This window comes from Heliangelus exortis, chromosome 2 (genome assembly GCF_036169615.1).
Source record: "Heliangelus exortis chromosome 2, bHelExo1.hap1, whole genome shotgun sequence".
In the NCBI taxonomy this organism is placed as follows: Eukaryota; Metazoa; Chordata; class Aves; order Apodiformes; family Trochilidae; genus Heliangelus; species Heliangelus exortis.
The window spans coordinates 40,795,226-40,807,778 of record NC_092423.1 but is presented as its reverse complement, the minus strand read 5'-3'; the positions used below and the strand labels follow the sequence as shown (position 1 = coordinate 40,807,778).

The 12,553-nt window shown below is 35.6% G+C and overlaps 1 protein-coding gene across 10 annotated transcripts in view; it reads right to left on the bottom strand.

Annotated features, from left to right (window-relative positions):
- The window catches only part of HYCC1 (hyccin PI4KA lipid kinase complex subunit 1), a 42,893-nt gene that overhangs the window by 10,792 nt on the left and 19,548 nt on the right, over positions 1-12,553 (bottom strand). For 8 of the 10 annotated variants that reach the window (XM_071735718.1, XM_071735725.1, XM_071735720.1 and 5 more), the window contains exons 4-10: positions 8,001-8,180; positions 5,319-5,399; positions 4,818-4,933; positions 4,390-4,485; positions 1,488-1,604; positions 983-1,070; positions 326-485 (exon numbers count right to left, since the gene is read on the bottom strand). In XM_071735718.1, the coding sequence (XP_071591819.1) occupies positions 326-485; positions 983-1,070; positions 1,488-1,604; positions 4,390-4,485; positions 4,818-4,933; positions 5,319-5,399; positions 8,001-8,180 (838 nt within the window). The remainder of the gene's footprint in view (positions 1-325; positions 486-982; positions 1,071-1,487; positions 1,605-4,389; positions 4,486-4,817; positions 4,934-5,318; positions 5,400-8,000; positions 8,181-12,553) is intronic. The other 2 variants (XM_071735721.1, XM_071735722.1) reach the window with 1 other exon arrangement.

The window sequence follows — 12,553 nt, the reverse complement described above, 5'->3', positions numbered from 1 at the left end:
AGAACCCCACTATTTCTCAGAAGAAAACAGGAACATCAGCCTCTTTAAAGACACTAACTTCATACAGCTCCCTTTAACAAAAGAGGGTTTTTTGGTGCGTTTTTTTGGTTGTTTTTTTATTTTGTTTTGTTTTTAAAAACATGATTAAGGAAATGAAGAATATACTTTATCTGAACTGCATTAAGATTCCCATTTATCAGTTACAAAAATAAAAACCTTCAAAATGCCGTTTGCTAACTAGCAATGAAGATGTCCAACAAGAAAATTCTCAATATTTAAAACACACATGAAAAGCTAGTAATTCATTGCAAAATGTGTTTCTTACCATGCCTTTTCCATCTATGCCCTCGGATAGACATGCTAGTCACAGCATTTCTTGATATTCTGGATGAAGTAGGTGTAATTTCAACCTGAATGCATCTCGTACCTTCTTTACTAGATTTCATGGAGCCCTGAGGCAGTGAAGCTTTTATTGCATTAGCAACCTAGAAAAGAAAAGATGCAGTTAATTTCTTAACATGAAAATGTAAATTTTAGAATATTTGTCATATGATTCTTATTGCTTCAAAAAGAATACTGTGCACAATTCCAGTTTAACATCAAAAAAAAGCACACCAGCTTTCTGCATGAGTTACAAGCAATGCTCATTGCTTAAGACAAAGTTTCCAACTTAAAGATGTGGCTATTACTTAACATGAGCTTCAGAGTGCTTCTGTGTTACTGTCTAAGTTTTCAAGACTTCTTTAGAAGTGTTCCACTGAAAATAGTTTTCTCACTAGGGATGATGACAGTTTAACTAAGTACACCAAGACCACCCATGCACGTGTGTATACCTGCAGATCTAGGTATTCACACAAGCAGAGCCACATAAACCTCATGGAATTAAGGTTCCTAGTGTGATGCCACATCATGCATGTTCACAGGAAGTTATCCTCAGCTAAAAAAATCTACTAAAAAAAAAAAGTTGAAATACAACACCTACCAGCAGAGGTTCTGGATAAAGTTCCAGCTGTGCTCTATACAAAATGTCATCCATAGCTTTACGAGCCAGATCCCACTCTCCGTTATAACTAGAAAGATAAATATAATAAGCATCTCTATCAACAGATGAACCTTCCTGGCCACATAGCCTTCATAGATTTAGCATTCCTTGAGCTCAGTTTAGAGGAGTTTAACTACTTGTATTCATTACTAGTAAGCCTAATGCTTAGAGAACTTGTTCTAAAGTAGTGTCTATGGAGACAAAGTTCCATTTTCACTGGCCACCCTGAGCAGTTTAAAAATTACATAGTTATTTATCAGCTAGTTATGAAATACTCTGAAATTCAGACAGGACTGTTTTAATATTACTCCACCTCTTGAGTGTTCCTGTGTTACTAATCTCTCAGTTAACAAGAAAGCTTCACACATGGCTATCAAAGGGTAAATGACATCAGCATTAAGCAGACATTTTAAAATTTTGTATGCGTATAAAACCCCCAACTTACAAGGCATAATAAATCCCTGTTAGCATTTGCACCATGAATTCAGATGAAACTGGAATCCTACTGTTGACTCCGTTGTACTTTCTCACTTTTTGGCGAGGATATCCACAGACACAAATTCTGAAGAAATCATGCATTGGTCATTAGTAAATAATGTAGAACCACCTTTGCATAGATCTCTACAAATCTAAGTGTTTCGTATACATTTTATCTACACCAGACCCACAGGAAGAAATCCACCAACAATCCCATGATGAAGCAGACTTTTTCTTACTATGGAGGAAGGGTTTGCCCTCTACTGGCAGAGTTCAAATCCTTCAGAATACAGTTGCCTTAGACACACTTATTAAATTTATACTAAATGGAATATGAAAGAAAACTACCAGTAGAAGTCATTCTGAATGCATGCATTTGCTGCAGAGTGGACAAAAAAAATAAGTTAATAGTATTTAAAGATATAAAGGCGTGTAGCAACACTCAGTTATTAATATTACAGACAGAAAATGTCATTGCATATAATATGGAAGTTGTATGCAAGTTTTTGAGCAAAGAGACCAGAAGTGTCCTATTAATAAAACTATTCTAAAGTCCCATTGAAAGCCAGCTTTAGAATTTAGTTCTCAACTAAATTCCACATCAAGTTGTGTACTCAATACATTTTGGAAATCAAAGTTAAATATTCAACTCATTGGCTATTAGTGGACCAAGCCTAGAAAGACCTTTAATGACATTAATCAAATTATTTCCTTTTCCTAAGCATAAACAAGGTTTACTCTCAGAAAGCTTTAATTCTTTTAAAATTCCTCTGAAATGTTTGGGGGTTTTTTCCAGAAAAAAAAAGACCCTGAATAAAGATTATATTGTAGTCCCTTCCAAATTATATCTGTAATAGAGATTTCTATTAATTTTAATAATACTAACTTTGCCACTAACACACTACACTTTTTTCTCCTTCTTTATCCCAATTTATGTTCTGCTTTGGCTACTTAAATAAACTCAACTAACCAATTAAAAACCAAACAAAGACCTTAAGACTTTAGTTCCAGACAGTTTTCTACATATGGTTTGGCTCAAAGATACACTTATCATCCACTAAAATACTACACATTTCAGTGCTGTGTAAAGCCTGAGGAGTGGTGGTAGCAGCAAGTGAGCATCCAGTTTCCATAAAACCAGCATTTTTTTGATGTATGTATTTATGCATTTACTAAATACTACTGCATAGGGATAGAGTAAGTATTTTTGGGAGAAAATAGTGAATTCACAGTAGGAATGGGATGATGAGACTGATAATTATATAGAAAAGGCTTTAATACATACAGTATTGATTAGTTTCAAAAGCTGTAGTCTGATCAAGTTACTTCCTCTAAAAGGCTAGAATGACATCAGCAAAGTGCTTTGCTTTACAGAGTAAGAAAATATTCTTATGAAAAGAGACTTCGGAACTGAAGATGCCCAAATGTAAAAAAACTTGATTTACAACACTTCAGACCAGCACAAAATATTTTGTGCTACGAGTGCCACATTTATAGTTTGTGCTTATAAAAAGTACTAAAAGCTTTTTCTTCCTTAGAAAAATGATGAAAAATTGAATTAGCCTTACTAGAAAAAAAGCACACTCATTGTAGATCGCTTTCAAACAAATCTTTCAAAACCAACCTAAATTCAACACTGCCCAAACCCTCCAATTAAAGGAGTTATTCTTGAGATTCTTCTGTTAGTTCTGTCAGTAACAAAACATCCAAACAGGATGCTGAAAGATATTCTGGTCTTCTGACACATATTCCCTTAAAATCCTATACTGCTGTCAAGACAAGATTTTCAGTAAGCAGAGAAACATGGATGCCAACATCAGAAGGGAATGGAGAGCTAAGATAAAAGTAAAGATACTGTTTAACTCAGTATCCACACACTCAACATTTTGAAGCAGACTTGTTTGCATTTACTGGCAATTTCCTTGGGTTTTGTGGTTTGTTTTTTTTGAAAGCTCTTCAAAAATTTCTTAACCCAAACACAATCCAAACACAATCCAAACAGAATAAGCATCAGATTTCTGCCCACAACCCTTAACTTCTAAATATTTTCTACCCTAAATTTTAGACCAGCATATCCAACAAATATCTTGTAAATACAGCCAAGTGCTCCGATGCTCTCTCACCTCCTCTGAAGAGGCAGGAATCCTGCAGGCATCCATTACCATGCTTTGTTTGTGTGAGGAACCTGGGAACTATGACTGGCAAAAAGTGGTTGTAGTTGACTTCTAGATCTCTCTTGGGCTTCTGGGTTTAATGAGAACAATCTAATTTTTTTTTTTGCTTAGCCTTAAGTCCACTTAAAAAAAAAAAAATCTCAAAATTTACATGTTTACTACCAGCTCTTCCTCTTTGAAAAAGAAATGGATGGAAAATAGACACTGTAATTAAAGCTGAGGTGAGTTCTGTTTTGGTTTTTTGGACAGATTTTGGAAACACCCAAAGTATCTGTAAGAATGGATGCATTTCTAATTTGAATATCTACTACAATTTCCAGAAAGTTTCAACTTGCACATCACCCAAATATGTTTAGTAAGATTGCAATGCAAAATTTACCAAGATTTTATAAGACATTTCTGAGTGTGTTTAGTTAACACATCTATAACTACTTTGATTAAAAACAGTTCCCTTGATTTGACTTCTCCATTTAGCAGCACTGCATATAAGCCAGGCCATTGCTTCCCCATTTTGAGACCTCAACCCAAAAGTTATATAAGAGGTATTTTTAAAAGCAAACAATGCAGCTGCAAACACGAATAAAAAGGTCAAGTGCTTTTGGGAACATGAAGCTTTTTTAAAAAAAAAAAAGTTGAAACTGACTATATTTCAATTCGAAAATGTCATTTTAAGTGTAGTCAACCTACAGAAATTACCTTGAACAAATCTGACACAATGACTGAAGAGAAACTGCAGGCATGTGGCTTAAGGCAGCATTGTAACAGAGCAGAAGAAAAGTCAGGACTTCAAACCTAGGATTTACAAGAAACATGAGAATTTCATTACCAATTTTATTTGTGAAAAGAAAAAAAGTTTACCTAGAAATTTGCAGGAGTTATTTGAACAGACTTGGTATTTTGTTTCAATGAACTGACAACTGAATAGTTTGGCTCCATGAGCTTTCCCTGTTCATGCAGCAATATGCACTACCAGTCTTTCTGCATGTACACTTTACATGTGTTCAAGAACAACAAAAACCCCACAAAACACAGAAGAGACATATCACCTTCACTCTATAACTAGAGAAATAATTTTAAGAAATTAAGATTAGTGATTCAAGCAAGATGTTATTATATAGTTTCACCTGTTCTGAGCTGTTAACATCTCCCTCTGAGGATGAGGTCCACTGTATACAACCCTGGACAAACCATGCTGTGATAAAGCTCCTTCAGTGAGAGCCATGGAGCCAATGCTGGAAGGCTAAAGGAAAAAGGTTAATTCAAAACACACCTTGCTACAATGCAAGTGAAAATAGACAACAATCAGCATCACCATATTTGCACATAAATTTTCCATAGGTTTCAGGTTATCTGACTGCTTAGCTGTCTCAGATTTGAGAAGTTATTTTACACCAGATAAATGGCTTCAGAATAGAAAATTACATAGTTCATGCATGGATATTTTAGACCTATGACTACTGAATATTGAAGAGACCTCAAAGACCAGGTAGTAGTACTCAGCAGACTAAGAAATATGTTCCTATGTCATCATGCAAGACATAAAACAACTTTTCATTTTTACTGTTAAAAAACAGCATACTGCCTTTTTCAATAAGTAACAACTTTAAGTTGCAGATGTCACTTACTTCATGATAGACTGAAGGTTTGGACAAAGATGGAATTGTGAAACTCAGCTCTTTGCTATGTCCCTCTTTGTCAACTATCTCCTGAAAAAGACAGAAAATACCAATGGTGATTCTGTACTACAGAAACCAGACACTCAAAAATATTAAATGCTGGATGGGGCTGAATGGATAAAGAAAGCCAGCAAATTATTATCAGGACACTATAGCAATTCCAAGCTACAACCTAGAAATTATCTCCATATCTCCCTTCTATGACTGTGCATCTGCTTTGTTTCTGGAAACTATTCAAATGACTTAACAGAGGGCACATACATTTGCGTGCATAGTCCACCTTAAAAACACTAACTGGAAGCCTTCAGATGTTTAAAAGAGTGTTATCTTTTTTCATTTATACACTATTTGCTCATCATGAAGGTTAATGCTTTTTAATTCTGTTCTGAAAACAATTTACCCATCAAGTAATGACTACAAGTAATCTCTTTTGGAAATATTACAGCTCTGGAGTGACAGCAGCTCCATAGTATTTGAAAAAGCCCAAGTTTTATAACTCCATACTTTCAGAGAGAGTTAAGGAAAGCATAGATGCAAAGCTTTAGAGAAGCTACTTTCCTGCAAGATACCACCGTAGCAGTATGTTAACAGACATCTCAGTCCTGCAAGTTAGTGGAAGACTAATGGGTAAAGCACAAAAAGGATGTGCCTACATATCACAGAAGAGCACCTAAGTACTTCATATGAAACACTTCATAAGTTCTAAAGTAGAGCTGACTGATAACTAACACCACACACACAAGAAAATTTTTCCCCTCTAAATTTCAACAGCAGATTTCAAATACCCAAAGGTAAAGATTAGAGAGGAGCTTCAGTGTCTCCTAAAAGCCTATGCTTTGGGAGGCTAAAGGCCTAACTTCACATAGTAATTATTAAAACTCAAATCTTAAAACTAGAATATGAAGTGAGAAAGGAAGACTGAGACATAAAAAGGCACACAGAGCTGTTCTGTCTGAAATTACACAGCTCCTCCACACTCCCCATAAACCACAGACACTAATTTTCAATACTGCTTCTGCATCCATGTGGAAAAGCTTTTCTTCGATATATAGGAGAAGGGAAGATTAAGTGGCTACACCCAAACTTTTAAAATCCAAAAATACCTATTATTTCTACTTTTCATTCTTATAAGATTTGCAACTAAGTTTGAGAAGTGCATTTCAAGATCTGAAGCATAGTAGGAAAAACTGATAATTACAGTCAGGAAAGTAAAAAATATCACCTGCGTGCACCATCAGTGTATGTCTCCAAGTTGAGGGTAGAAAAAAAACAGATCATGATCAAGATTCAGCCATAATAATTCCATAACTCTGACAACATAGTAAATCTAAAAGTTGTTCTGAACAACTGTTAATTTTTCAGTTTCTTTCAGTAAGAAACCACAAGACTGTTGAGCATGTTAATTACCTCAAGTTGCAAGAGACCACCATACATGCTTACAGAAGATTTACTATTTGTATTAGGCTACTTCTTCCCTCTTGCTTTTGAAAACAAAGTATCTGATTAAAGAGAAAGTAAGTATCTAAGCAGGTCACCTACTACCTTTTCAACCTTGTACAGTGACCAATAGTACCATCTCGATTAAGTTACCAAGTTGCTTTATCAACAAAGAAGTCAGCATCAGTAACATGGCTTTACTTTAGCATAAGCACTAGTTCTTATGGAGGGGGGTGGGCAATATTCCAAAAATCAGGTTGATCTGGATGCTTGATGTAAAAGTTTTATGACCCTGAGCAGCTGGAAACGGATGGCTATGTAAACTGACTAAGTGAATTGACTTAAGGCATAAGATATACCCAAAGGCTTTCCAGGAATGTTTTTCTTAGTTATAACAAAGCACTCTTAAAGCACATGCAGCCTATACTTTGCCTAAAACAGTCTCTGAACTTTTAAAGCAGACTCCTAGGTGAAAATGTATTTTCACTCACTTGGTAAAGGCACATGAGATTATTTTTAAAAAAAGGATAGGAGCTGCCTTCTCCAGATTTTCAGAATGGGAAGAGACATACAGTTCATCACTTTCACTTCCCAAAAAGCCTTCCTAAAACATCCAGAACACAAGCTACAGTGAAGAGAATCCCAATGGAGATCACAACAGTAAGCTTTAAAATACAGTACTCTTAAAGATTCACTCAGTCACAATTCTGTTCTTCAAAGCAGTGATATAGTAGCAAACTATCTTTCTATTGCTAGCTTTCATAAATTTTGTCAAGTTTATTACAAAATTAAAGAAGACATCTGATTTCTCAAGCCTAAGCAATCTGTTCAGCAATCAAGTACTAAGAATTTGTTGGAAACCACTTCAAAAGTAGCGTCTCTCAAGTAGAATCTAAGTTTAATCTCCACACAAGAATTAACAAAAAATATTAATAGGACTCCTTTGGCTCCTTCAGCCATTAGTGCACTAACACTTTCCAGGAACCATAAAAAGAACAGAGAAGATATTCACCAAAATAAAAGAAAAAAGTTCCTGTTGCAGTTTCCTGACAAGGAGACTCCAACTGAAGTCAAAACCAAGACACTCAATCTCTTTGTTTCAATTGTGAAAAATTACTTATCCCTCAATAAAATACTCCATAGTAAAAGTACACCAATATTTTTAGGCCTGAATCATTACATGTGAATACAAACCAAGTTATAAATTCCTAGGAGAAGAGCCTCTATGCATCCACTGCTCTGCAAATCTCTGCTGGCTGAGACGGCAAGGTAGCACCACATCAATTCTGGCAGAAACTGCAGCGTAAAGCGTAGCAGTTGTTCCTCACCACTGCGATAGAACTCAAAGAGCTGATGACAGACTGGCTCCAGAAGCTGAAATACAATTTACAATTGGGAATGAATAAAACATTAAAAGAAACCACAGCTTTCACTGACAGCAGTAGCCAGACACAGAAAACAGGTTTTAAAATGTGTAAAACTGGGAGGAGAAGGGAGAGTGGCAATAAAAACACCTTCTCCCAAGCTACTTGTGAGTTCAGCACACAACCTCAGTATTCCATGAGTGGTGTTTTTTTCCCTGATGCAATACGACATTCTCTAAAGTTGCTTTCTCTAAGCTCACCAGGATCATCTTGAATGTGTGTTGCTTAAAAGCCATTAGGAAACACATTTATGAAGCTGTGTTAGCTCATAAGAGCTTTATTCCTGTGCAGACTACACCAGCAGCTTGTGAAAAAGACAGGATTTCAGACCTAGGGCTGTTTGAGTTTTTTACAGCAGCAGACTCTATATAGATTACTGCATTAGAGACAGGCCCATTTTTTAAGTTTCTGCCAATTAATTTCGAACTATAGGTAATCTGGTTAAGGTCTGACACAATACTTTGGACAAAACTGTAAATTGTAAATTGATAAATGTCACATCTTAGTTATTAGGGAGTGACTGATGAAATAACTACCCAAGTCACCTTATACACTTTCCATACTTTACAACATATTTTCAGATGATAAAAGTAGAGCCTTCTGTTCCATGTGAAGTAAGAATTCCAATGGCTTCTCTCATTTTTGGCTCACTTCCTCCAGCCTCAAAGGCATATATAGAGAATATCTGTTACCAACACACTTTATACCATGCCCTCAATATCTCTAATATATAGGAAAAGTTCCTGAACAAAAGGTTTGGCTACTCTAGAGCTCCAGCAGTATACACACAAATTGCTAGAAGCTTTTCCCCACCAAGGAAGAAGAGCTGCATGGCACATTAAGTATCACAATAAATTAGAATGGGGTAGAATTGGTTCACTCTCATTAAGATCTTCTAGAAACTTCATTGTGTTTATAAGCTTGAGAATGAAATGAGAAGCCTCAAGAGTGATAATTACAATCAAATTTGTTAAGCTGATATAACATTGAACTGGAAGTAATACTTTGAGATAGAATAAGTTAAAAAAAACTTTATTAAGCAATCAGCATGTACTGAGTTTTTTGATTTAATGTGCTACCACCTACCTGTGCTATAGGAAAAAAAATAATGTTAACTATCATGCCATGTATGGAAGTTATTTTTATTCTTTCACCTAGATAGGAGATTTCCTAACCCAAGCAGAAAATACCATCAAAAAAACCCATCAAAACCAGTAGGCACTTTCAAAGCCAGATGAACTGGACAGTTGACCCTCAAAAGAAAACTCAAAAGGGGACATTAAAAAATACTTTTTGGACAGCAAACCATCAGTAAGAGTTTGGAACTGTAAAATAGGGGTAGGGAAAAAAGGAGGTTTTTTAATTTATTTATTTGCAGGTAATAAGAAATAGGAAGAATCTATTATCTAAGAAACTACTCCCCCCAAAAATATTCCAGGCAGTTGATGCATTTATATTAGCAAGCTTTACAAAATGATATCTGAGATTCCAGCTGTTAGGATTCATTTTAATAGCTCCAGCTACCATATAAAAAAGCATTACATAAAACGTGACATTCTCCAATGGCAAATCTCTTAAAGACAGAATTCAAATTTAATGTACCTAAAGGACTCATTTTGCTACCTTGATTCTTACCTCCAAGATTTAATTTCTTAACCATTCATCTACCTGACTCACAAAAAACAGACTCAAAGCAGGAATGCTCAGGGCAGTAATAGATCTTCACTAACATATATTCCTGCACAACAATACTCAGAGGTTTCAACCTGAAAATGATGGAATCCAAACCAGAGTGTTTAGCATTTTGGACAGAATCCAAACCAGCATCTTAGAGTGTTTTAGAGCTTATACTGTGAAAAGATACCACAGTAGTTAGAATTGCCACTGCACTTCAGCTGAGAAAGCAAAAGTATTACTCATCATGTTTCTGATTATTCCTAAGATCTGGAATATGGATATGTACTTTACTGCTAGTAACATGCAGATCATGTTTTCCCCTTTTATTCTAACTACAACTGAATTGTTATGCTATTTGTCTAGGTCACATCTTCAGTTTTTCAATCAAGGAAGTTTTCAAAAAGGTAAGAAACACATTCTTCTGTATTTTCCTCCCTTTATTGCACCAAAGGAGGCACCTTCACCAGAAAAGCATGCTAAAAAAAAATTAACAACAAAAAACAAAACAAAAATAACAACAAAAATCTTCTTGCTTTATTAAGTTTTTCCTCCTGCCTACAAAGTTGAGTCAAAACCCCCTACCTCCCAAAGTTACTTCTGAACGCAAAGGATCTTAGCAGGTTTTGCTTCTTTTTAAGAAATTATCTGGGACATGATCCATTTAAAAAAATTTTTTTTAATGTGAAAAACCTACAAAGGCAAAAAAAATAATGCCAAGATAAACTAGTTCCTAGTTTTAAGAGAAGAATATAAAAGAATCTTCTAGAAAATTTTACCAACACAAGTGCTTATCTTCAGCTTACATATTTCACAGAATTTGCATGCTTCCTTTAATGAAGTATTAGCTCAGAATGATGTGCTTGAACTTTAAAAACCACATAAATAGCTATGACAGGTATCCATGTTCACAGCGTTATCTCAGCTGAGACAACTTTACACCAGCACATTTAAATGTGTAATCAGTACAAAACCAGATTTTCTTCCCCAAAATGCCACCACATGCTACATCCTAATATCAAAGCATACTAATCACTGTTGCTGTTTCAAGACATTGTTTTAACTTTAAGAACTGTTTTAGTCTATCTAGACGGAAACAATTTTTAATGCTGGAATAGAACAATGCCCAAGCAATTTCATTCCTTTTCCTTTCAAACACATCCAAATGTGTTGGATGCTCCAAACACTTTCTATTTCCTAATGCAAGTGCCTGCAAGGCTGCTAACTAAAAGGATAGCAATTTCAGAAAAGGGCAACCAAGCTGGTGAAGGGTCTGGCAAACAAGTTCTGAGGGAACTGGGATTGTATAGTCTGGAGAAGAGAAGGCTGAGGAGAGACCTAATCACTCTCTACAACTACCTGAAAGGAGGTTGCGTGTGGTTGTAGTGAGGTGGGTGTTGGTCTTTTCTCTCAAGTAAAGAAGAGTAAAACTAGAAGAGATGGAAGTTGTGCCAGGGGAGGGTTGATGGTTGAACCTGGTGATCTTAGAGGTCTTTTTTCAACAGTGACAATTTAAACAATGATGGCTAAGGTAGGAAGCAAAAAACTCTTGAATTAGTGCAGAAACAACCTTCAGAAATAGTTACCGTTTTTTACTGTTGGACTGTTGAGTCCCATCTACTGAAGACTCTCCTTGGACTGAATTGCATTTTTCACCTATCAGTGGCTCAGGAACCTCAAAAGTAACCAACTTTAGTCTTTTCTAACAAGACTACTATGAACTGGATATTTCTTTACTGTAGCAAACAAGTAGTTCATTTATCTTGCAAACAGATGGTTAAATTTTTCAAAAAGGAACTAGAAAGAAACCTATACAAGAAGCAAATATGAACCAGAAAGAAAATGCAGACACATGCAAACACACATGGTTACTTCTTCAAATGCTCAAAAAAAGAACACATCCACCCCTCAAAATGAGATTAATCACAACCTTAAGGTACCAATGATAGTTATATTTGAAGTAGGTGTATCCAAAGGTATACAGATGGTTTTGTTTGGTTTTAATCTCGGCAGTATTTGTAGTGTTCAAATATTAATCTTTTCCCTTTGCATTACACATGAGATAAGACAGGACAGCACGTATTCTACACTCACTGTAAAAAAAAGCATCATTATACAATGCAACTAATAGATTCCAAATAAGAGTTGAAAGAAATTACTTGTCTTTTAACTGCTAATTTTCAAGTATTCTCACAAGATTGAAAGCTCCAAGCATCCCTTTTCACAAAGTGACGTACTCAGAGAACAGTTCAAATACAGATTTTAGGACTGCTCTCCTAAAACAGCACAAGACCCAATGTCAGCACAGGTGTTTCATTTCCATTCAAAGCCTCATTAACTAAGAAAACTTTGATACCTTGCCCCTAGAATTACCCCAACAACCTTGTCAAGCAGAATTTGCAGGTCCTTAACCACCCTGGTACTAAGGTCCCTGAGAAACCTAGTGAAAGATGGAAATAGTAAGAAATCAAAGAACATATGTAAGTATCGATTTGGCTATAGACAGGGAGACTCATCAGATTAAATTAAACGTTAATATGCACTCTGAAGGCCAGACAGCCCTGACTCAGTAGCTGAAATGACTAAGCCACTAAGCTGAAGTTTCTAAGCCACAAAGTAAAATTACATTTCTTCTTTGCTAGACAACCT